Source organism: Corapipo altera, unplaced genomic scaffold, assembly GCF_003945725.1.
Source record: "Corapipo altera isolate COAL_440 unplaced genomic scaffold, ASM394572v1 77b, whole genome shotgun sequence".
NCBI lineage: Eukaryota > Metazoa > Chordata > Aves > Passeriformes > Pipridae > Corapipo > Corapipo altera.
The window spans coordinates 2,779,805-2,803,884 of NW_020884933.1; the positions used below are offsets into that span (position 1 = coordinate 2,779,805).

General features: G+C 60.0%; 1 protein-coding gene across 1 annotated transcript; it reads right to left on the reverse strand.

The window, feature by feature from the left end:
- Window positions 1-582: 582 nt before the first annotated feature.
- On the reverse strand, window positions 583-24,048 carry TMCC2 (transmembrane and coiled-coil domain family 2). The gene is made up of 5 exons (XM_027659820.1): window positions 23,942-24,048; window positions 16,063-16,581; window positions 2,877-3,811; window positions 2,462-2,597; window positions 583-1,793 (listed from the first exon to the last, which is right to left on the reverse strand). Exons 1-5 carry the CDS (start codon window positions 24,026-24,028, stop codon window positions 1,482-1,484), a joined length of 1,989 nt encoding a protein of 662 aa, XP_027515621.1. The 5' UTR covers window positions 24,029-24,048; the 3' UTR covers window positions 583-1,481.
- Window positions 24,049-24,080: the final 32 nt, after the last annotated feature.

The following is a 24,080-nucleotide window of genomic DNA, read 5'->3' on the forward strand; positions in this document are numbered from 1 at the left end:
AAAAATGTGACTGTTTTCCCCAGAGAGGGGGTGCCCTGGGTGTCACCTGCACCAAGGGGCCCCAGGGAGCCTCCACAAAGGTGTGGCCTGTCCATACCTGTGTGTCCCCCCTGGGCACAGCCCTGCTCCTGCACAGGGGCCTGGCTGAAGGTCCTCTCTGATCCCAAACCCGTGTCACCTCCCAGATGCCAGAGGAGTTGTGATGCTCAAGCTGTGCCGGTGTGAGAGGTGATGCTCAAGTGCTGAGGGGGTGCAGGGTGGGCTGGCTCGACCCTGGGAGCACAGAGGAGGTGGGAGAGGACATGCAGCTTCTCCTCCATGTGCACCTGTGAGACCCCCAACAACCCTCCCCAGCTCCCTGTGCTCTGTGCCAGCCCTGGGAAGTGCCATGGAAAAATGTTAAGGGCCAAATTCTCAGCTGAGGCAAAGTGGTTCAGGGCCTCAAAGCCAGTGGTTTTGCACCAGAGGAGGACCTGGCTGTGCACGTACTTTTATATATATATTTATATATATATGTGTGTGTATAGATATATTACATAAATATATATGTATGAAATAATTTAAGAAACATCCGAGACAGCATGCTGTGCTCTGGGGTGGGGCTGGGAGGCAGCTGCTCCCCCACCCCTGTGCCCCACCAGCTTTGATTCACAAATGGAAACAGAGTCTGGAATTAAATTAAAAACCGCACACACGCACACACACACGACACGGGGCAGAGGCTGCAGAACTCAGAGGCGTGATGCCAGAAAGTCCAGGTGTCCCTGAAGAGATTGGATCAACTAAAGCCAAAGAAGTGGGAAATAAATAAATGAAACCAGCGGAGGGGATCTCGCTCGTGCCGGTGCCGTCGGCAGCACCGGGTCCCCCGTGTCTGCCCAGCCCCTGTGGGGACACCAGGACACTGTCACAGCCCTGCTCTGTCCTGGCTGGGCTGGGCTGGGCTCGGGAGAGGCTGGTGGGACGTGTGTGTCCTGCTGTGTTTGCCTTGGACCCGCTTTCTCCATCACCACGTGCTTTGCTTTCGCTCCATCCCAGAACTGAGCTTTTCGCCACCTTGGTCGTCAAGGACGAAAAGGGAAAACCCAGCCCCAATTAACCCCTCTCCTCTCTCTGCAGGAAGCTCTCCTGGAGCCAGGCTTGGTCCAGCTCAATCCTTCCCACCACCTGAAGAGCCCTGCAGAAGATCTCCTTCCCACGGACTTCGGGGTAAAAAACCCTCCAAAACCCCCCTAGAAAAACCCAGTGCCCCATAAACCAAAAATGTCTCCCACAACTCCTCCTCGTTCCCCATCCCACCCTCCCCAAACACCCCAGAGGACTGACTGAGGGATCCCAACTCCAACTCCAGGCGACCACCGAGGGCTGGGAAAGCAGCCGGACCGAGCGCGTGAAGAAACAACCCCGAAGGCTTTTGGACCCCCGTGCCCTCCTCCCTCTCCTCAGCGGGAAATGGAAAGCCCCCCCCTTGAGCTGTGGGATCAGCTGGGGAGCAGGACGTGCTCCAGGAAGTAACTGATGGAGTCCCAGTGCTTCCAGAGGAAGAAGAGGAGGAGGACGAGCAGGGCGGTGCTGAGGATGCGCATGCGGGTCTTCATGAGCGGCGTGATGAAGTTGGCGATGGTGGAGACGAAGACGAGCAGCACGGCCATGAGGGCCAGGATGACGTTGATGAACTTGCCCAGCAGGGCCCGGGCGTTGGCGTTTTCCACCCCTTCCAGCTGCACCACCTGCTGCTGCTGCTGCTGCAGCTCCAGCTTGGTCACCCGTGTCAGGCAGGACTCCACGGCCTCCTGCGAGGGGCGGCGGGTCAGCGGCTCCAGGGATTCCTCCCCCAGGGATTTCGGTGCCTGCCCCACCCTCCCGGACTTTGCTGCGGGGAGGTTTTGCTCTGGCTGGGCTGGAGGGTGTTGGGAGGACCCACCCCAGCAGGGAAAATGAGCCAAACTGGGACAGGGGGACTGTGTTGGTGTGGAGCACCCAGGGACACCAGCACAGCAGGGACTCGCTGGGATTCCTCTTTGCAGGGGCATGGGAGAGACAGGACAAGGGGGAATGGCTTCCCACTGCCAGAGGGCAGGGTTAGATGGGATACTGGGAAGGAATTCTTCCCTGGGAGGGTGGGGAGGCCCTGGCACAGGTTGCCCAGAGAAGCTGTGGCTGCCCCTGGATCCCTGGAAGTGTCCAAGGCCAGGTTGGACGGGGCTTGGAGCAACCTGGGCTGGTGGAAGGTGTCCCTGCCCATGGCAGGGGCTGGAAGCAGATGAGCTTTACTGTCTCTTCCAATCCAACCCATTCTATGGTTTTGGGGACCTGGTTTAGTTACCTGCTTCTTGCTGTGACCTGGAGGGTGCCAGGAAAAGGGATCCCCCTTCCCTACCCTCTATCCCAGCCCGGGGTCTCTCCCTCTCCCCGTGGATGGAGGGTGCAGTGAGGGGGCTGAGCCTTCACCCTGCCCTACCTGGATGTCCCGTGCCCTCTCGTAGGACTGGTAGGCCACCTTCTCCTCCATGCTGGCCAGCTCCTGCTTCAGGTTGGTCATTTCATTCTGGTGCAGCTCCGTGAGGTCGTTCAGCTGCTCCTCCAGGCGCTCGTACCTGTGCAGGAGGGGCACTGAGCTGGGCAGATCTCCCTGAGACCCCCCTGCGCTCCTTCCCCCGTCACTGGGGACTCCACCCGGCCCCTCCAACCCTCCCCTGGTTGTGGCTGCTGAGGGAAAACACCACAAGATCCTCCACGAGAGTCCAGCAGCGAGGAGGGCAGTGGGGACATTCCATGTCCCTGGAATGCAGCGCTCAGCTGGGCAAGCCCAGGACGGTGGCTTACGGTCCCCAAAGAGCCCCCCTGGGTGACACAGGCCCCCCCTCCACCCCTACCTGTACCGCTCCTCCTGCAGGCACTGCGTCATGTAGGTGTAATCGCGCTGCAGCTGCGCCTTGAGGTCCTCCATGGAGTCCTCCAGGTGGGACTGGCTGTCCTTGATCTCCCGCAGCTCCTCCAGGATGGTGTCGAAGTTGTTGTGGTGGCTGTCCAGCGTGTTGGACTTGGGGCTCCCCAGCCCGCCGGGCCCCGCGCCGGAGTTGCTGCCGCCGGCGGAGCCCGACGTGGCGCTGGAACACTCGTCGTCGCTGCCGTACTTGGGGCTGGACACCAGCGTGGCGCTGCCGCTGAGCGCCCGCGAGGCCTCCTCGGGGTGCCCGTCGTCCAGCGTGTCCTTCAGGTGGGCGATGTTGTCGGCGCTGCCGAACTTGTTGCGGATGAGGCTGGCGAACTCGCGCGGCTTGGACACCACGGCCGTGTGGGTGGCCTGGGAGAGCCCCGAGAGGCCGCCCTTGACGCCCTCCACCACGCCGCCGCTGAAGCCGCTGATGCTGGAGCGCACGTTGGCCCCCACGTCCTTGAGGCCCTGGTGCATGTCCCGGAACACATCCTTGGGCTGGCGGGAGGGGCCGTTCTGCTCGATCTCCTTCAGCTTCTTGTGGTAGTGCTCCAGCTTCTTGTGCAGCTGCGCGATGGTCTGCGCCGACTTCTGGTTCTTCTTCTCGAACACCTGCTTGATGCGCGACGCCTGCTGCTTGTCCGCGTTGTTGGCCAGCTTCAGGTACTCGGCCACGTTGTCATCCCGCGCCTCCTGCTCGATCTTGATCTGCTCCGTGATCTTGAGGATCTTCTGGTGCAGGTGCTCGATGGCGGCTTTGGTCCGGTGCGGGTCGGGGGTGCCATCGGGCACGTCCAGGCACACGGTGCCGTCGGCGTCGCCGTGCCCGGCGCCCGGGGGCAGGTTCAGAGTGGTCACGTCCCCCTTGTCCAGCTGCCAGAGAAGAGAGAGCGGGGTCATGCTCAGGGGAGGGAGAAGACACCCCGGGGAGGGGAGGGGACAGGGGACACAGAACAGAGGACAAGCTGGGCAGGAGAATAGTTAACCAGAGCGACGGCGAGGTGTGGGGTTGTTTTCCAAGGTGTTGGGTTGTTTTCCAGCTGGTTGAACATTTCCAGGCCACACCACCCCTGCTGGCATCCCGGGAATACACCAGTGAGGGAGCACAGCAGCCAAACAATCAGGGCTTTGGGGCTGGGTTTTCCCAGTGGTTTCCACCAAGGAGCATCTGCTGCCACCGGGAGCTCGCCTTGACTTTCTGCCCTTGTCCTGTGCAGGGACAGGGACCTGCCTTTCTGGGTTGCTGGACTTGCCAGCCAGGGAAAGGAGAGAGGACAACTGGAATCCATCATGAGATCTCCCACCCAAGCAGCGGAGAGCACAGGGATTGAGCAACCCAGAGGTATTTTAGTCTTGCTTTCAGCCTGGCTTTTAGCCTGGATGCACCCGGGAGTTCAGCCCAAGAGAAACTCTGCCCTAACCCTGAGCTATGGGTGACTTGGGATCAGCTCCTGATCCCAGAGCTGCAAGTGCAGGGATTCCTTGGCTTGCTTTTCCAATCCTCCTCACCTAGCAATGGCAAACTCCTCTCGGAAACACGAGCTGCCACCCGGGAAATTCGGACAAATGCCGAATTCCTTTTTACAGACAGAAAAAACTGGAGCTTTGGGAGAGGAAATCACTTGCCCGAGGCCACATTTAAAATCACTGGCAGGGCTTGGACTGCAACCCAGGTCCTGCCTCGTGCTCTCCAACCTGGAATTGCTGCTTGGCCACTTGGGGGAAAAAAAACCCCCAAAAATCCTTAAATTTTTCCAGTTGCTTGGGTTTTATATGCAGATTCTTATGCAAAACCTCCCTGGTTGTATAAATGGCTCCTGGCTTCTAATTAAGAGCTGCTTGAAAGTTAAATACTGTTGGCAGACCTGAATAATTTCTAATTTCCATCACACTTTCCCCGAATGACCCCTTAATAGGGATAATGCTGCGAGATCATTGCTTAGGAGTGTGTTATCTCCAGGAAATGCCGGGTGCAGGAGGGAGGAATGTTCTCAAGATGCTGCTTGTGAACATTCCCATCTGCAGCAGGTCCCCAGGGGGCTTGGAAAAGCCAGAGCCAACACTGCCCTCCTGTTATTCACTTGCATCTCCTCCTTCCCTGTTGTCCTGCTGGGAGTCTGGGGGTGTTGGAACTTCGTCTGGAGTTCTCAGCTTCCTCAGGAGCAGTCCCAGCCCCCTCCCCAAGGGCTTTTGGTCTCTCTCCACTCTGTAATTTGGGGCATGGGCTGGAAGATGAGAGCAAAAGGCAGAACCCAGCTGGACTCACTGTCTGGAGTGGTGATTTTTAAATAAACATTAATTCCCAACAAATTAACTGCCGAGTTTTCAGCCCCTGCTGCCAGGCTATTCTTAGCCACTCAGCCAGGCTGGGCCCTCCACGAAGGGTTTTGCTTTGGTTTCTTATCGAGAGGCAAAAATTAGAAACAGCAGGAAACAGACTTTTTGCCCAGATGTGCAATTCTGTGCAGAGAGAGAGGGAAAAACTGCCCCTGGCAGAGGAAAAGGCAGGTCCAGAGATACCGAAACGGGAAACCCCGGCTGGGCCAGCCAAAGGGGGGAAGTTTCCAAAGAGGGAAAGGTTTGGGAATCACCCCTGCAAAGCCAATCTTTTGGATTGGAAAGAGAGTAGGTTTAGAGAGGATAGTGGGAAGAAACTCTTCCCTCTGAGGGTGGGGAGGCCCTGGCACAGGGTGCCCAGGGAAGCTGTGGATGCTCCATCCCTGGAAGTGTCCAAGGTCAGGTTGGAGCAGCCTGGGCTAGTGGAAGGTGTCCCTGTCCATGGCAGGGGGTTGGAATAAGATGATCTTTAAGGTCTCTTCCAACCCAAACCATTCTGGGATTCTGGCATTTATTCAAGGGATTATATTTGGGAGCACAGGGGGAAGGGAGGGGCAGGATGGGTGGTGAACTGCACAGATCCAGTGCTGCCCATCCATGCTGACAGGGCTGGGATGAAATCCTGTGCCATGCTCTCTCTCAGACACGGGACAGATCACAGGAAAGGCACATCAGGTTATTGCTTTAAAAACAACAACCAAAAAAACCCCACAATACAGATCCCTGCAGCATTAACAGACACTGCCTGCTAAATCCCAGCAAGCCTAAATGACTGTGCAGTGGATTTAACAGAGGGATTATTAAAAGCCACACTTTCCCTACATGCAGAAAGCCCTCTGGTAGGCACATCAAAATGAAAGTGCTGTTTTCCAGCACTTGTTTTCCAGGCAGGCTCAGAGGGGAGAGCCGGGGGTGATGTGGGATGCGGGAGGAATGCAGGACGCAGGGAGGGAAATTATTCTTATCAACAGAACTCGGCCCAGGAGAGCTGAGATATGCAAAAGGCTCGAGCTAATAAGCTGAGCAAACAGTGCTTAGAGGGCCATGGCCTGGCACAATTATGCAATGCTGGGTTCTTTGGTGCTGCAGGTTTGGTGGAGGGAAGCCCAGCAGGCAGGTGAGGAGCTCGGGGCCGGGGCCCTGCAGTGCAGCCCTGGGTCTCCCCACACACCCCTGGCTGGATTTAAGCCCCTCCTTAAGAAATTGCACAATTATTGCAAAGTTCAGAGCGAAACTCTCGAGGCACTTACTCATACCCTGAACTATTCTGTTTTCCAAGCCCTCCAGCCCACTGGGAAGCACGGTTGGATGAGTTAAGGTTGGATGAGTTAATGCTGCGGCTCGTGCTGCATCCCCCCCTGGAGCGAGGACTCTCCCTGCAAAGTGTGGCTGTGATTCCTGGCTGGGATACAAAGGCTGTGGGAAGGACCACGTGCACCTTCAGGCATGGGAAAAACAAGGGCCACTGGGCTGCTGAGGGATGTTGGATGCAGGGCACACACAGGGAGCTGCTGCGCTGATCCGGCGGCTCCACAGCAAAGGTGTCACCGTGGCTGGGTCCCTTTGTGGCTGTGGAAAGCCACGGGGGAGAGGCCACGGCCAGCAGGGAAATGCAGGTGGGTAGTGCATGTGGGGAGGGTGATTTTGGGGCAGTTATTAAATGTGGCCCCTCTTCCCCAGAGCACTTTATCAGTGTAACTCAGCACGGCATCCTGTGAGCCGGTGACTGCCCAGCATCACCAGGGACACCCAGAGTGTCCCTGTCCCCATCCCCACGTGCCTTCCCAGCCCTGAGCCTCCCGGAGCAGAGCTGTTATTCCCACCAGACCCACCCCAGCTGTTGAAAATAGAAGCAGGAGCCCTGACTCACACTTCCCACCCTGCTTCGGAGCCTGCAGCAGTGCCCGAGGCGGGCAGCCCGTGTCCCCCTCCGTGCCCTGCCCGCTCCCTGCTCCCATGCCATCCCTGGATGGGCACAGCGGGCTGGCAGCAGCTGCCTCCGCTGATTTACCAGCCTGAGAACCATTTTCCTTACATAATGCAGGGAGGCACGTTCGGGGATCCAGCTCCCAGAGGAGTTTCCCACCCGGCACGGCCCTGGTGGGTTCCGTTCGCCGCGCGCCAGGAGCGGAGGTACCGAACCCCCCCCGCGGGTCTCTCTGCCCCTCACCATCCTCCCCATCGCCTCACTCGGACCCCAGACAGCTGCCAGGACCTACCTCCATGGCGGGCAGCGCTGGGGTGCCCCGGGGCTAGTTGGCGTGGGTGGCTCGGCCGTGTCCCCGCAGCGATGCCCGGGCAGTGCCGGCTGCCATGGCTCGCTGCCCGGCCGGGGAGAAAGCAGCAGCTGATGGCAGCGAAGTTTTGGGGGAGCAGCAGGGAGGGAGGAGGAGAAGGATGAGGATGACCCCCCCCTGCAGCCCCGGCAGGGCTGGCCCCGGGCGCTGGGGGAGCGCGGGGACGGAGGCGATGGCTCCGCCGGGATTGCCGACTCAGGAAATCTGCCGGAGCTGTTTACAGCTCCCAGCGACTGGAGCTTTCAGGGCTGTAACGCAAAACCCCCCTCTCGTCCCCGTGCCGGGATATTCACACGCCTCCAGCCCCATACGCTGCCTGGGCCCTGACGCAGGGGGTCGGGACGGGCTCCTGGCATCTGCTGTGTCACAGAGCAGCACGTACAGCCTGGCAGAGGCAGGGGGAGGGCATCCATCAGGGAAAAACCCCGGTGGAATAGACACACGGGGAAAACACAGTCATTCTGCACGGAGCTGGGCAGCCTGAGGCAGCTAAATGGAAACCAGCCACTCCTGCCAGGACCAGGAGGTTTCTTTGCCCTCGGTGGGCACTGGATGGACCTGGATCTGTCCTCTCCCGTGGAGGGAAAGGCACTGACCCGATTCTGCCACGGGAGAAGGTGCAAGGCACAGAAAACACACCCAGCTGGCTGACCAGATATAGGTGTTGGAGATTCACGTGCAATTCAAAAAGATATTAAATGGGATGTCTGAAAAGCAAGCGGGGACGAGCACAGGCTCGGGTACAGCAGAAGCCAGTGGCAGTCTGGAGTCACCCCCTGGGCACTGCATTTATTCCTGGGCCAGCAGAGCTGCTGAGGAGCCAAAGGGCGAGAAGCAGACCTGGAGCTTGAGTGTTTGACTCACCCCAGACCCGTGGGGCTGCACGGAACAGGGTTGAGGGATCAGGCCTGGATAAGAGTGATTGAAGGAAGCAGAGCTGAAGCCCAGAGCTGTGCCAGACCAAAGCCTTGCTGATGCTGAAACCTCAAACCCACAGTGGCCACAGACACGGGGCTAACTGGGACAAGTTCCTTTGCAGCTCTCTGCTTTAGTTATTCCTCAAAAAAAAAAAAAAAGCAACGAGGCAACAAGAGCTTAGGGAGTATTTGCAGCCGGCCGTGGAGCGGAGCAGGCCGGAGCGATGAGCTGACCGTGACCTAGATCCATGTGTAATGGGGAAGCCTGTGCTGCTCCCACAGCTGAGCCGGCCCAGCACTGCTCAGCCTTGTGCCCTGCATGGCCTCCCAGGCTGTCCCACAGCCATCTGTGCCCTGCAAGTGCAGCCTGCCACGCTGGAGAGCAATGCTGCACCCCGAGCTGTGCTGCTTGAGACCTGGGCAATGCCAGGCCCTCCTGGACCAGCACTGGTGCCTGTGCTCCAGCTCTCCGGGCACCACTGGGTGCCAGGAGCGGGGAGAAGGCAGAGCTGGAGCAGCCTGGCACGGCCCAATCCGTGATGTGAAGCTGCCAACACACAGCTCAACACCAACAACTAAAATCCTTGCCCACTTCCAGCCCGGGCTCCCACCGCGGCGGCACCGGCACCGACCATCCCGAAAGGCACAGAGAGAAGAGCAGATTCCCTGGAAAATTAAACCCAGCAGGAGCAGAAACCAGCTGTGCCTACCATGTGGTGCTCAGCCAGGCCGGGGAAGGGTGAGGACAGGGCAGAGCTTCCTCCTGGTGCTGCACGGACGCTGTGGGGCCGCAGGGAAGGGCCGGAGCCCGCGGTGACGCCGCGGCGCTGCCCACGGGGACGGCGCTGGCAGCACACGGGGCTCCTCGCCAGCCTGGGTAGGAGCAGTGTGTCTCCCGTGGGCTGGTACTGCTGCTCAGCCGTCCCCCTGAGCCCAGAGGGTGGATTCAGCAGCCTGGCCAAGCCTCGGGCCGTGGATGCCTCGGGCATGACACGGGGCAGATGAGGAGGAACGGTCAGCTCGGGGTTGGTATCTCTCATAGCATCACTTCTCCTTTTAGCACAGGAGTCAGAGGTCACTTCCCATCACTCTTCTGCCGTCTCAGCAGGGCAGGAACATTACCCAGCTGCACAGGACACTGTGCAAAGCACTCTTCCTGCTCCAAAATCTGCTTTCCACTTCCCTCCTTTAAGGCTGGCCCCGAAACCCATCTGCATCCCTCAGCGGTTTTTGGGGCTGCCAGGCACTGCCCTGCCCTGGTGCTGTGACACAGCCCACCCAGCAGTGCCCCCCACAAACCCTGCCTGACCTGCTGGGCTGTCCCTGGCCTGGGGAAGGACAGAGGAACATGGATTTCCCCAGAGGATGCTGATGGAACGAGGACTTGATAAAGGCTGGGATGTTCAGGATGAGACTGTGCAGGAATTAGTGTTCCCTAATTCCACACCACATCCTCCAGGCTGGGGACTGTCCCCTGCGGCCTGGGCTTGCAGGTCACACCTCTGCAGGGATGATTCAGTGACCAGCCCTCCTGGGTGAAGCTATTCAGGGCCCTGGAGAATATTTAGAAAAAAATTCCCGCTGTTGTTTTTGCTGGAGGGAATAACCCTGGGGGCTCCAGCAGTTGTGACCCAGCCCTAAACCCACCAGCAGCTGGGTTCCACACCTCCAACAGGGTGTTTGTGCAGCCAGGAGGGATTTTTGGGAGCTTTTGCACGGAGGATTTGAGGGGGAAGCAGGGAGAGGTGAGGAGTCCCAAGGCAGGACCCTGCTTTGCTCATCCCGACTCAGGAGGGTCAGGATGACACATCACACCCCAGCCCAGCGGCAGGGATGGCTGGGAGACATCCCAGCACATGGACATGAACCCTGCTCCCCAAACCCTGCACCCTGGGCATCCATCCCACACACCAACAGACCCCAAATCCCACGGGATCGTGGCGCTGGTAGCGCTGCCTGACGGGAGCAGGAGCTGCTGGTGGGCTGGAATCAGCAGCCATATGTCAGCCAGGCTGGGGAACACGGTGTCTTCAGCACGGGGTGAATCAGTACCACAGTCTGATATTCTTCTCCTGAATTAATTAAGCAGCAATCTCGCCTGCCTTTGTCTTCACAGCTATTATCTGCTTGTTGCAAAGTGCTCCTGGAAGCACCATCCCGATGGGAGTGTGGGAACGAGTTCCCACCGCCCCCCCCTTGGCTCGCAGACTCATTCCCCTGCCACATGTGGGGAGGTGGAGGTGGGGAGGTGGGAGCTCCCCTGGGCACAAAGGCTCTCACAACTCCAGCTTTGGGATGGCCTGGTGGGAGCTCAGTTTGCAGCCAAGGTCAGTAATTCCCCCTCAAAACCCTGGGCACTTGTAGGGTCTCTGCACCCCGGTGCTTCCCAGCTCACCCCCCTGGGATCCAGGTGCCCAAGGGATGCCCAGCCACGGGGCTGAGGGCTGCAGGGAGGGCAGCTTTACACCACCATTGCCTCTTTTTCCCTTTTGCAGCCACCACTGGCCTGTTCTACCTCCTTCCCTGGGATTTCAACACCAGAACTCGCTGGGAGTTTGGGTGGGAGGGGAGGACGTGCTTTGCCTCTGCCAGCAAATCCTCCCGAAGAGATGCACGAGACTTCACCGACGCATGGATGTGCTGGCTCCGGTTCCCAGCTGGGGAAACTGAGGCAGGGAACAAGGGAAACCCCCTGCCTGGGAAACTTCTGCCTGGGGTGGATGTGGGGACAACCACAGGTGGGTTGTGCAGAGTCCCCGTCCCTGTCCCAGTTGTGGACTGAGACCAGTCCTGGGAAACCGGAGCTGTAGGAGGGAGAAACCCCATCCTCCCCCTGGAACTGAAGGCAGCTGGATGCCAGGAGGGCTGGAGGGAGCCCAGGGCTGAGCTGGACGTGCCAGAGAGCAGATGCCAGGGCAGGGACAGTGAACTTTGCCTGCCATCCCCAAGCTGCCCCGGTGAAGGCTGAGCTGTCCCACAGCCCCTCAGCCACCCCAAACCCCTCTGCCCCCACAGGCCACAGCCATCCCAGGGGGGTGCCCAGGAATTCCAGGTTTCTCCCTGCTGCCTGTAATCCGTCTGGCCCTGATATAGCCACTGACCCGGGGGGAATCTAAATTTAGAGGGATGAATCCCGCCCTGTGTCCAGAGGGTTGGTGCCCTTGAGGCAGCAGGACAGCAGGGTTGGGGGTGTAAGGACAGGTCCCCCCTGCAAGGCAGAGCCCCAGGACACTGCAGACCCTCTCCTGCAGGGCTGGGGCAGGGAGAGGGCCGTGGGGAGAGGAGATTGGAGCAGGGAAACAGCCCGTTTGGGTTGTGATCCCATAAATAAGTGTGGCTCACGGCCGGTGGGAGCCCGAAGCTGAGACACGGCACAAAGCCCCCCTGCTCCCCCCGTTCCTCCAGCGTCTCACAGGAGAAGCATCTGCTCCGGGAGGCCAAGGCGGCCGCGGGAGGGGCCCGGGGGGGGCCACGCGGGCAGCGGTGGCAGCTGGCGCTGTCACTTGCCGAGGGACACCGAGGGCAGCGAGCCCGACCGGGGTCCGGCCCCTCGCACCCCCCGGGGGACGCTCGGCGGGTCCGAGCCGCGCTGAGCACCGGCACTCGTGACACTTGTGATGGACCCTTCTCCTCGTGGGACGCGGGGAGAAGGCGGACAGACGGACGGACAGACGGACAGACGGACGGACGGACGGACGGACGGACGGACGCAGCGCTGCGGTAACGCCGCCCTCTAACGGCCACCGGCCCCGCCGCTGCCCCCGCGCCGCTCCCCCCCCTCCCCGGGGGGACCCCCCGTGCCCTGCACATGGGGGGGCTCACCTGCACATGGACCATCCCGCAGTCCCCGCAGGCGTCCGCGCAGCTCCCCGGCAGCACCAGGCACAGAACCCCGCGGCCGCCCCGCTCCAGCTCCGGCGGCCCCGCGGGGGGCGAGGCTCCCCCCGGGATGCTCTGCCCCGCCAGCACCGGCGCTCGGCTGCGAGACCCGCTGGGAGCCTGCGGGGAGACCCCGCCGGCCGCGGGGATGGGGGGCTGCGGGGAGACCCCCCCGTCCCCCCACAACCCCCGGCGCCGGGGCCTCGTCGTCCGTGGCAGGCGGTAATTCCCGTGTGCCCGCCCCTGCCGGCGGCCTGGCGGGTCACCAGCGCCGGGATTAGGGAGATCAGGAGAAAGCTCCCGCTCCCGCAGCCTCCCCCCGGCCCCGCCGCTGTCACCGCCGCTGTCACACGTGCCACCGGCGCGTCCCGGTGTGTCGGGCACATGGACAGCGATGTGCGCCCCGAACGTGCCACCTCGGCCCAACAGGAGAGCCGCGGGAGGGGAGGGGGGTTTGGGATCCAGGGATGCTCCCGCAGCTCGTGGGTGAGCGGCGACCTCTGAAGCGCAAACCAGAGACACACACGGGCTCCCGGAGCAGCGCCGGCAGCCAAACCCTCAGTGCCGAGCTGCCAGCAGGAGGCAGAGGATGTCCGAGTCATCCCAAACTCATCCGAGTGATCCCAAACTCATCCAAGTCATCCCAAACTCACCCGAGGGATCCCAAACTCATCCAAGTCATCCCAAACTCATCCGAGTGATCCCAAACTCATCTGAGTCATCCCAAACTCATCCAAGTCATCCCAAACTCACCCGAGGGATCCCAAACTCATCTGAGTGATCCCAAACTCACTCGAGGGATCTCAGACTCATCCGAGTGATCCCAAACTCATCCGAGTGATCCCAAACTCACCCGAGGGATCCCAAACTCACTCGAGGGATCCCAAACTCACTCGAGGGATCTCAGACTCATCCGAGTGATCCCAAACTCATCCGAGTGATCCCAAACTCACCCGAGTCATCCCCAACACACCCACGCACACGAGGTGGGCACAGGGGGTGGAAGGCTGGGGAGGGGGGTGGAGGAAACCACGGAATACACACTCCAGGTGGACATCACAAAGCAAAGCAAAGCCTTGTGGCACAGGTGACAGTCCTCTGCTGGCCCCGGGTGGGGGTGAGCCCTTGGCTCCCCAGGGCAGCACAGGGGGGCACACGAGGCACCTCTCGGGGTACACCACGAGCCCTGGTCGGAACTGGCACCCAGCACCGAATTCCCAGACTGTTCCATGGTCCCCCTCCAGCCACCCCAGCTGCTCCCTGCCACCTGGAGAGAATTAAGGGGTTCAGGGGGGAGGAACTGTGTGTGCCAGGACCTATATGGGTGGAAGGTGGCCTGGTGCCATCAGGGACCAGGGGGTGAGGAGCCACGGCAGGTAAAAGGGAGAACTGCAGGAACTTTATCAAGAAAAAAAAAGAAAAGGGAAAAAAAAATCACTAGGCACTTGCTGAGGGATCCCATGAAGGATTCATCCAGTGCGGGCTCCTTATGCAATGGGGGGGAAAATCCAGCATGACATCTTTTGGGGGGAAAATGGCCCTTTCCCAGGAGCCCCTGAGGGTGAGACAGGGAGGAGGTGTCAGATCCCTGAGGACAAGGCAGGAGCGATGCCAAGCAATCCTGGCCCAATGTCCCCCCCCTCCTGGGGGTGCTGGAGCCCAGGGCACGGCCACACCAGCCATCCCTGAGGAAAAGGAGCTGGTTTGCTGCGGGCAGGAGGCTCCTGAGGGCTATGGAAAAATAATCCGGCACGAGAATATCACGTAGCTCTTGTTTCTCTAAATAGGTTATTTTTCCACTGCCTCACAAAGGCCCCAGTATCTCCTCTCTTCTTATTACTCTTTGTGTCATATGCAGTTAATTATTCATCCCCTTTCTGTGCTGCCCTGGGAGTGGACATGGACCTGCTCTGCTCTTGCCTCCCTCTGGGGGCTTCTGTCCCAGCAGGATCAAAGTTTTGGCCATAACCCCAGAGGGCTCAGTGGGACTGGGCTCCTTGCAAGGCAATGCCACAGGGAAGAAATTTTGGCTCCAGTTAACAACCTGCTGCTCCTGCCCCTGTGTGGGCACTCGGCCTGTGTGCCACATTCCAGCAGGGAGGAGCAGGGGAGGGTCAGAGTGCCCTGATCTGCACACAGTAAAGGGGGGAGAGGAGGACCTGGAGGGGGCAGAGGAGGACCTGGGCAGTCATTTCTTGCAAGGCTGCTGATACAATGACGTTGTTCATCCTCTGGGCCCAGATTCCCACGTCCCAGTGGTGGCAGGGGAACAGGGCTGGCACCCGCCGCACACCACGAGCGTCAGCTGCAGCTTGGCACTGCCACTGCCCGGGGAAACAGAAAGAAAAACTATCTGGTTGAGCCTTTTTCCATTAGCTCAGAGGGCAAAAGGAGTGTCCAGGTCAGATTTCCCTCCAGGAGAGCAAGCAGAGAGGAGTGTTTGGGTGGGGGGCACGTGGGAAGCATCGCTCCCGTCCCCTGCACCCGCTGGGTGCCACTGCCTGGGGGAGCACATGGATCTGACACCCCACTGCTGTCCCACCCTGGCAGCTCTGCCCAGCCCCTGCCACCCCATGGCACAGCTATTCCTGACAAAGCCACCCAGCAGGAGCCCCCGTGGGATGCCAGAGCCTGCCTGCCCGTCTCCCCATGCCAAGCTTTGCCAACTCACGGCTGGTATATCCAGGTAAATTATAAAAAAAAAAAAAAAGAAGGATATTTCTGGCCCTCAGGGCTGCAGAGAGCAGTTTTAGAGTGGGACACCCCCTGAGCTCCAAAGGGCAAGGAGAGAAGCTGACATGGAGAATCCCACTGGCTCCTGGAGCACCTCTCCCTGCCTGCCCCGTGAACTCAATGTGCCTGCTGGGCTAATCTCAGCTGGTTCATAATTAATGGCACTAAACACTAGATGGAAACACCATCCTGTCCACCAGCTGGGCATGGACTGCTTCAAAAATCACTTTGGATGGGACAATTCACAGCTCAACCCTTACAGGTGCCCAGCACTGGGCTGCCAGGATCCCTTCAGACCCCGTGCCAGGGGTCCCATCCCACTGGCACAGAGCTCTTGCCAGGTCCTTTCTTCTTTCCTTCAAATCCCTCTCTGGGAATCAGACCAGTGCATGTCCCTGCCTTCACTTCCCCACAAGAGAAGCATCAACCCCAGCAGCTCCAGACCCGACTGGTTCCCATCTGCTGTCTGGTGCCACCAGCACTGCCCTGGGGGACAATCTCATCCCAGCAGCACTTTGGGGTGCTCTGCACCCAGCCCTGCCCCGGCTCCTCAGTGTGTTCTCACCCCAGCCTGGGGGAAGCCACAGAATCACAGAACCACTGAGGTTGGAAAAGCCCTCCAAGATCATCCAAGCCCAACTTGTGACCCCTCCCCACCTCATCACCCAGACACAGTGAGTGCCACACCCAGCCTGTCCTTGGACACCTCCAGAGATGGTGACTCCACCACCTCCCTGGGCAGCCCATTCCAACGTCTCATCACCCCTTCTGCAAAGAAATTCTTCCCAATGTCCAACCTAAACATCCCCTGGAGCAGCTTAAGACTGTGTCCTCTCGTCCTGTCGCTGAGAGGAGAGCCTGACTCCCTTCTGGCTCCCCACTCCTGTCAGAGTGGGAAGGTCCCTCCTAAGCCTCCTTTTGCCCAGGCTGAGCCCCCCCAGCTCCCTCCCTGCATCCCTACCTTATCAGCCAGGCCCTCGGTGTCCTCGGTGAGCAGGTAGACGGCCCCGCTCTCGGCCAGGAGGATGGCAGTGTCCGTGGTGGAGGAGGACCTGGGCCTGCCCTGGTGCTGATGCAGGATGGCCGTGAGGCCGCTGTCCTGGGGGGCCTTGCGCCCGAGGTGGGGGCTGCCCTTCTGGGGCTCCAGGGAGCCGCTCTTGGCGCGGCGGCCGCCGCTGTGCAGGCTCGTGCCGCGCTTGATGGAGGGCCGGGAGCGGATCTGCTGCAGCACGCGGTTGAAGGCGGTGGGCCGGGCGGGCAGGTCGTGCAGGGACACGGCGTAGGACACGCGGTGCATCTCCGGGGAACGCTCCTTCTCGTCGGGGGACTCGTGGTCGGACGCGCCGGGCGGCGGCGGCGGCGGCGGCAGCGAGTCCTGCGGGTTCTGCTGCTGCTCCCGCTCCCGCGAGCGCCGGCGGCTGTGGAACAGGTGCTTCAGGCCGTGGCCGAACATGGAGCCCTCGGACAGCTGCTGGATTTTCTGTGGGACAGAGGAGAACAGCTCCCGCGGCTGCCGTGGCATCGCCCCGCTAACGGCGCCCGCGGCTCCGAGGGACGGAGCCTTGCGCCGGGACCGAAATCGGCTCCCGATTTTGAGGGGGTAAAAAGGGCTCCTGGAGGGTTCTGGGGACCCCCCAGGCCGTCCGCAAGGGATCCGTCCCCAAGCCCTGCTGCCAGTGCTGCACTTATACCCGTGGAAAATCCTAAATATCAGTGGCAGTTTGCTGGTGCACAGGGCTGAGCACGGTGGCTCCACCAGCATTCCACGTGACAGGGGGTCTCCAATGGGCCCTGGTTGTCCCTAAATTAGCAAGAAGAGCAGAAAGACCCTCAGAGTTTGGAGCCAACAAGCTGCACAGAGACCCCAACCCCACAGGCAGAGGACACGGAGTAGCCTTTTCCTTCACTAGGAATGCCAAGGTTACTCCCAGCTTTGGAGCCTCACAGGAGCCACCTGCTCCAGGAAGGATTGGAGGGGTGGGGAGCTTTTCCCTGTGGGATTTTCCATGGTCCAGGCTGGCCTTGCCTCGCCTATGGGGGTAAAACCACAGCTCATGGCCCTGTGCCACCAAATGCAGCCCCTGAGGTGTCCCTCTCCCAGGGGTGGGAATGCTGTTCCCACGGAGCACGGGGCTGTTCCCAGGAGGGCTCCCAGGAATGGGGGTGGCCAGGGCCACACTGCAGTCATGCAATATGGATGGTGGAACAGATCCTGCTCCCGATTACAGCCCGCACAGGTTTCCCTGCAGCCACTGGATCGCCCAGATTTGCATCCCTGGCAGGTTTTGGCCGGGTGCCCTCTGCACCGTGTGCCCAGTCAGAGGGGCAGCAGCGTGGGCAGCAACTTCCAGCATCTCCAAAGGGCTCAGCAGATCCCAGATCCCCCGATCCCTGCTCCATCACGGCTGCCAGGCAGCAAGTAAAGGCTCTTGGGACACCCAAAGCTCCTCTCCCCTCCCCGAGCAGCCCCAGGAACCCGGTGGATCACAGGGCACGGGGCTGCCCTGCTGTTCCCTGCCTCGACTTTGGAGCCAGGCCGAGCATTCCCCGTTCTGAGGACGCCAATCCTGACCCTGCTGACGTCCTGGGCCACTTCACCTCCGATTTACTGTGCCAGGACTGTCCCCAGGGATGCTGGTTCCCGTGACAGCAGCTCCTGCTCGGAACCCAGCGGGAGCTGGGAGCTCTCTGCAGCCCCAGCGGGCACTTGGCAAAGGCTCCGGGAATTTTGGAAAAGCTCTGATGTTCCAGACACGACCTCCAGGAGCTGCAGGCTGAGGAGGATTTCATGGCCATACAGAAAGGACTCCTTCTCCTAAAAAATCCCAGATGTTAAAGCCACAAGGTCCAAACCCAGCAGGGCCTAATTCTCATCCCACCTGCAACGCTGACAAGGAACCAGCAACGAGATTCCCGTGTCACTAAACTCTGCAGGCAAAGCCTTTAATCCTCCCCTCAGCCATTCACAGTGAGAATATCCATCCTTTTGGGTTTTCCTGGGAAATATATAATAAATCTACGGTAGCTGAAATGCTACTTCGGGAAATAGTGATTTAAATTTTTATTCTATTTATAGAGTCTCTATGGAAACAGAGGCTGCATTAGGTAGGTAATAACACTAAACCCTCAGATTTCTCCCCTCGAGGGCATGGCAGAGCCTCAGGGGCACACTCAGCTCTTTAGAAGGTCCAAGTGAAAAGAAACAACCAACTCCCTTCCTCGAGGGTGATGAAAACAACATAAAAGTGGAGCTGGCACTGAAGGAGAAGAGGTTTTCCCAGCAGCAAACGCAGAGGTGGGAGCCAGAAGCCCTCAGGTGTTTTTGGTCCAACAGCTCCACCTGACTGAAATGAGCCTTTTAAAACAAACTCTCCTCAGGCCCTTTCCAAGTTTTTCCTGAAAGGACCTTTCAGGGGCTCTGCAGGCATGGAAAAAAAAAAAAGGGGGAGGGAAGCAAAGAGAGGAATCCCAGCCCTGCTACTCCAGGCTGGAACCCACGGGACCAACGGCTCGCAGAGCTCAAGGTTTGTCTGCATGGAGTTGTTGGGAGTGGTGGCCACAAACAGGTGATTCTGCAGAGAATCTGCTGATGTAAAAACTCTGTTTTCTCGTGTTACTCTGGGAAATTCCTGCACTTCCAAAGCAGAGGCATTTTTCTGGCACCAGACCACTCGTGGCTTGGGATGGAGTGTCTGCACGGGCTGCTTTTGGAACAGCAAAATAATAACTGAGGCAGTGGATACAGAGATCAATTTCTCAGTGTGGACAGCTGTAAAACACTGATTTTAATGCCAAAATATCTGTGTTTCTTTGGACTTTTTCATTAATGCAGCCAGGGTCTCCTGCTTGGTGGTGGGGACTTGTTTCTGTGGAGTTCAAAGGAGCAGCCCCTGCTCCATCTGCACTGAGAAGAGCTGGGAAAAAACACCATTTTAACCCAAAGCAACGTATCTTGCAGGAAAACTGTGACTTGGATGGCTGTTTTGTCTTGGCCTCTGCCCTTTGGCAACATCCCATGGGAGAGCCAGGTGCTGCCCTTGCCCACTGTGGCTCTCCTGCCACTGAAACCTCCCAGTTTCCCACTAAATGGTTTTCCAGCTCTTTCCAGCCCGACATCCAAACCTCTTACTCGGCTTTCAGACAGACACACAAGGAGGGGATCTTGTTGCCATGACCTTCTAGCACGGCCACATGCTGCGAAATCCTGCTCAATTGTTATTATTACTATTAATTATTTACATCTCTGGCCCGCCCAGAGGCTCCAGCCGAGACTCTGGGGCTCTTTGAAGCACTGCACAGACACAGGGGAAGTCCCATCCCTTCCCACCCCATCCCATCCCATCCCTCAGCACTCCTTATTTTAAGGCACAGGGGGTTCATTTCCACCCCGGACAGGGGAGGCCACAGCTCACAGCCCCCAAACAGCAGCAGGAGCCAACAGGTCCTGCTCTTCCCTGCATGGGGTTTCCAGTCCTCCTGCTGCTTCCTCCAGCTGATCCTCCTCTGGATCCCCACCAAGGGGGTCCTAAAACCCCCCAGCACCCTCCAGCCAGGCTGGGGGACAGGCTCAGAGTTGTCCCCAGGGGGTGACAGCCCCGCTGCCCCTCTCAGCCCCACCTCACAGAGCACCCCAAGCTCCCGTTCTGCCGCTCCTCCCGCTGCCAAAAAAATGCCAAGGCAAACGTGGAGCTGTTCTAAAACTGCAAATCAGGCACTCCCCCACAGGCACACTGCTCCTCCCGGGGCCAGCAGGAGGGAACAAGCATGTGACAGCCGTTAGTCATGTTGGTTCAGGCACTACCGACACGCTGGAGTGACAGGCAGCTCCCGGAGCCTCTCCCAAAAAACAGGGAATTCACTGCCCAGGTGTGGGGGGGCTCCAGACCCCTTCCGAGCTCCCCACCCCAGGTGACATTTCCAGGGTGAGATCTGTGCTGCTGGTGCTGAGAGGAGCCAGATGTGCCAGATGTGCTCCTGGGGGACCGGGGCAGCTCACGGCCGCCTCTGCCACGGCTCTCACCTCCCAAAGGACTGGGGGGATGCTGAGGGCTGAAATCCAGTGGGAGGCAAGGATGGGGATCCTGGGGGGACCAGATGTGGGATCAGAGGCAGCTGGGCATGGAGCAGCCCACACCACCACCAGCCTGTTCCTGCTGGGATGCCAGTGCAGCTTCCAACAGGGCCCCGCGCTCCCTCCCCTCCGCTGTGCCCGGCACAAACTCCAGGGAACACCAACACCCTGCCTGGGGGGAGGCTCTGCCCTCCCTGAGGGACCAGGGGGTCCTGGGGTGCAGCAGAGACCCCAGGGGTCCCTGCCAGCAGCCCCAGAGCTTTGGGTGGGTGATGCCCTCAGGGAGGTGATGGATGTGGCTGCTCCAGGGACTGCGCTGCTCCGCTGCCTGACAACAGCTCCATCCATGCCAGAGCCACAGGGGAGCCAGCTCACCTTGGCCGTGTCCTTTCAGCACCAAAATATGCCTGGAAAATTGTTCGTGCCCAGGATTAAATATAAATGCACCTCAGGGTTTAGAATAGGGGCTGGTGACCTTTATGGAGAGGAGGAATCCTCCTCATCCTCCCTGCACTGCCATGAATCCCATCGAGGGGTCTCCACCCCCACATCCATCCCCCTGGGATCTCCAAAAAAAATAAACCAGCTGAGTGGGAGGAAATGGGAGGTTCATGCTTCACTCCATCCCCTTCAGCCACCCCTGTCCCAACCCCATTGCTCCCAGTTCTGGGAAGTGAAGTCCTGTGGTGGGGCCTCCCCTTGTCCCTCATCTCCCTCCTCCTCAGGAGGGGCTCCCCAGCTCCACAAAGCCCAGGGGAAGCATTTTGTCCATGGATGTGGGGTTTGGATCAGGCCCTGAGGAGCGGGAAGAGCTTAGGCCAATGTCTCTGGATTCCTGCTGATCTTGGCTTTCAGGTTCAAAGGCAGGAGCCACGAAGACCAGGATCATGAAACTGGAGATGGGAATGATGTCAGGCTTCAACTTTCAGCCCTTGGCCAGATCAGACCACTGGGGAGAACAAGAGAGAGACCCAGGGGAAATACTCAGAGGTGCTTGGGGACAGTGGGCGTGGGACCAAGTGGTGCTGGGACACCCTGGCAGCCACGAGAGGCTGGATGTCTCCTTCTGCAGTGCTCTGCATGGATCCAGTCACTCTGCTGCAGAGCACAGCAATCCCTGCCACCTGCTGTATTGTTGAGCAGAACTCTGTGTCACACATCAGCCCTGCTCCTTGCCAGAACTTATTTTTTCCCTCTTTTCCCCTAATGGAGCCCTCGCTGGCGGCAGAGGAGCGGGAGCAGGGCTGGGGAAGGGAGAGCTGCCACGCATCTGCCGGGGTTCAGGGATGGAGATGACACAAGGCAGCCTCTTGTTTCCAGCTTGCCAGCTCAAATCCATCTTCAGCTGGGCAGCAAAGGAAAGTTTCCTCTGCTCCACGGGGAGCTGAGGCCGTCGGTTTGGTGGGTGGCACCACGCCAGCCTGGGCACAGCAGAGGGACCAGCTTGGACCCACCCCACTGTGCAGCTCCAGAGGGGGTTTGGGGCTGGAAAACTCTCAGATTATACTAAAGATGCCCCTAATTGTAGCAGCAGGAGGTGAAGTGGCTGCTCGTGGTGGCTGTGGCAGAGCCCCACGGAAGCTGCGGGCAGCTCCCGGGCACAGCTTCCCATCTGCTCTGCCCAGTGAAGCGAGTCTGAGAATTTATTCCATGCAGGTAATTAATTGCTGAGCTACAGGCGCGTTAGAGGTGAGCACTGGAAGCAAACCTGCAGCAGGGTACCACGCTCAGGTCGATAAAATCAATGGGCATTTGGCCACGGCCGGGGCTGCCGGCGGGGTGAGGCTGCGGAGCTGCCTGAGCTCCAGCTCCAGCTCCAGGCTGGATGTGCTGACCCAGGAATGCTTGGGGTGCTGCTCAGAGCCATCTGCCCCACGCTCCCACCCCTTCCTGACCCCCCTGTGCAGGTGAGAAGGGCCCCGGGTGGGATGGAGAAAGGACAGGGGGTGATGCTGAGGGATGATGTGCATGGGAAACACTGCCCTGGCTAAGCCAAGCTGAGCCTCCTCAGGGTGAGGATGTCCCAGCTTTGCATGGCCCTGAGCTCCACATCCCCATGGAGCACAGAATCATGGAGTCACAGAATGCTTTGGGTTGGAAGGGGCCTTAAAGCTCATCCAGTTCCACAGGCAGGGGCACCTTCTACTAGAGCAGGTTCTCATCCAACCCGGCCTTGGACACTTCCAGGGATCCAGGGGCAGCCACAGCTTCTCTGGGCAACCTGTGCCAGGGCCTCCCCACCCTCACAGCCCATGGATGTGCCCTGCCCTGGCTCGGGGCTCTCCCTTCCAGCTGTTTTTTGTACCCCACAACAGCAGAGCCCAAACAGCCTCGGGAGCAGGAGCTGCTGCTCGGACATGGAGGGAAAGGCCTCGTGTGTCACATCCTGCAGCCAGAGGGCTTCTTGTGCTTAAAGCAGCCAAGTTTTCTCCTGTAGGAACGGGGGTTTTAATCCCTGGTGCCTGTCTGGAAGGGATGCCTGTAGCCACTGGCAGCCCTGGACCTGCTTTTTGGCTTCCACATGACCTTGACCATGTTGGGGAGACCTTCTAGGCTGAGCAGCCAGGTGGGGTGTCCACAGCAGGGGACTCCACCCTGCATCCCAGGCTGCCCATGGGTGCCAAGGGACATCTCCCACTTTTTCCAGGCCTTTTTCAAACCAGGGAATGGAAGCAGCACCTCTGGACCACCACTGTGTGACCACCACGGTGTCACCACAGCGAACCCGCGGCCGCTGCAGCGCCTGGAAACCCCCAAGTTCCAGGGGTTTTCTTGCAGGGAATTCATCCCTGCAGGATGAAACCCCACCGTGCCCTCGCCGGCGGGACCCTGTTGAACAGCCGGGGGGGTTGGAGCTCCTCCTGCTTCCAAACCCGCGGGAATTTTCCGCCCGATTTCCCACGGGACCGCCCCATCCTCCTCCTTTCCTCCCTCGGGATCGCCTCCTTCCCTCCCGCAAGCGCTGCGGTGCCGCGGAACTTGTTTTCCTCCCTGACCGGACCCAGCCCGAAGGCCCGGGAGGAGCAGCCTCGGGGCCATTTCTACACCGTCACTTCCCGGTGCCGCAGCCCCGGATCCTCCCGGAGCGTCCCCCCCGCACCGGGCAGGGATGTACCGGGCTCTCTGCGGGGGGACAGCCCTGTCACCCCTGCCCGGGACCACCCTCATCCCGCCAGCTCCTCATCCCAGGAGCATCCTCATCGCAGGACCATCCCCATCCTGGGTCCATCTCCATCCCTGGAGCATCCTCATTTAGGAGCATCCTCATTTAGGAGCATCCTCATCCCAGGAGTATCCTCATCCCAGGACCATCCCAATCCTGCGACCATCTCCATCCCAGGGGCATCCTCATCCTGGACCATCCCCATCCCAGGAGCCTCCCCATTCCAGGACCGTCCCCATCCCTGGAGCATCCCCCATCCAGAAGCATCCCCATAACAGGAGCATCCCCATCCCAGAATCATCCTCATCCAGGACCCTCCCCATCCCCGGAGCACCCTATTCCCAGGATCCTCCCTACCCCAGCACCGTCCCCATCCCCGAAGCACCCTCCTCCCGGGATCGCCCCCGTCCCGGAGCCACCCCGTACCCTCCAAGGTCACACCTGTGGCAGGGTCGGCACCGTGGGGTGGGGACGGCGGCCCCCCCCGAGCTCCACCGCACGGGTGACCCCGCGGGGCGCTCCGCATCCCATAGGATGCTCCATAGGATGCTCCAGCGGGATCCTCCCGCCCAGCCCGTGTCCCAGCGGGACGTCCCCGCCGCTCACCTTCAGGTCGGGGGGCTTGGAGCGCTGCGGCGGGACAGCGCCCGCCTCGGGGCTGGCCGCCGCCGCCTCCCCGGCCTTGCCCTCCATGCCGCCGTGCCCGGGCGGCGGCTCCGCCGCGGGATCGTCCTCGGGCTGCTGC

Coding starts and splice junctions, on each gene's coding strand:
- TMCC2 (XM_027659820.1), bottom strand. CDS start 24,028: ATGGAGGGCAAGGCCGGGGAGGCGGCGGCGGCCAGCCCCGAGGCGGGC. Junction 2,598..2,876: donor CTGCAGGAGGAGCGGTACAG/GTAGGGGTGGAG, acceptor CCTCCTGCACAG/GTACGAGCGCCTGGAGGAGC. Junction 1,794..2,461: donor AGAGGGCACGGGACATCCAG/GTAGGGCAGGGT, acceptor CGCCCCTCGCAG/GAGGCCGTGGAGTCCTGCCT.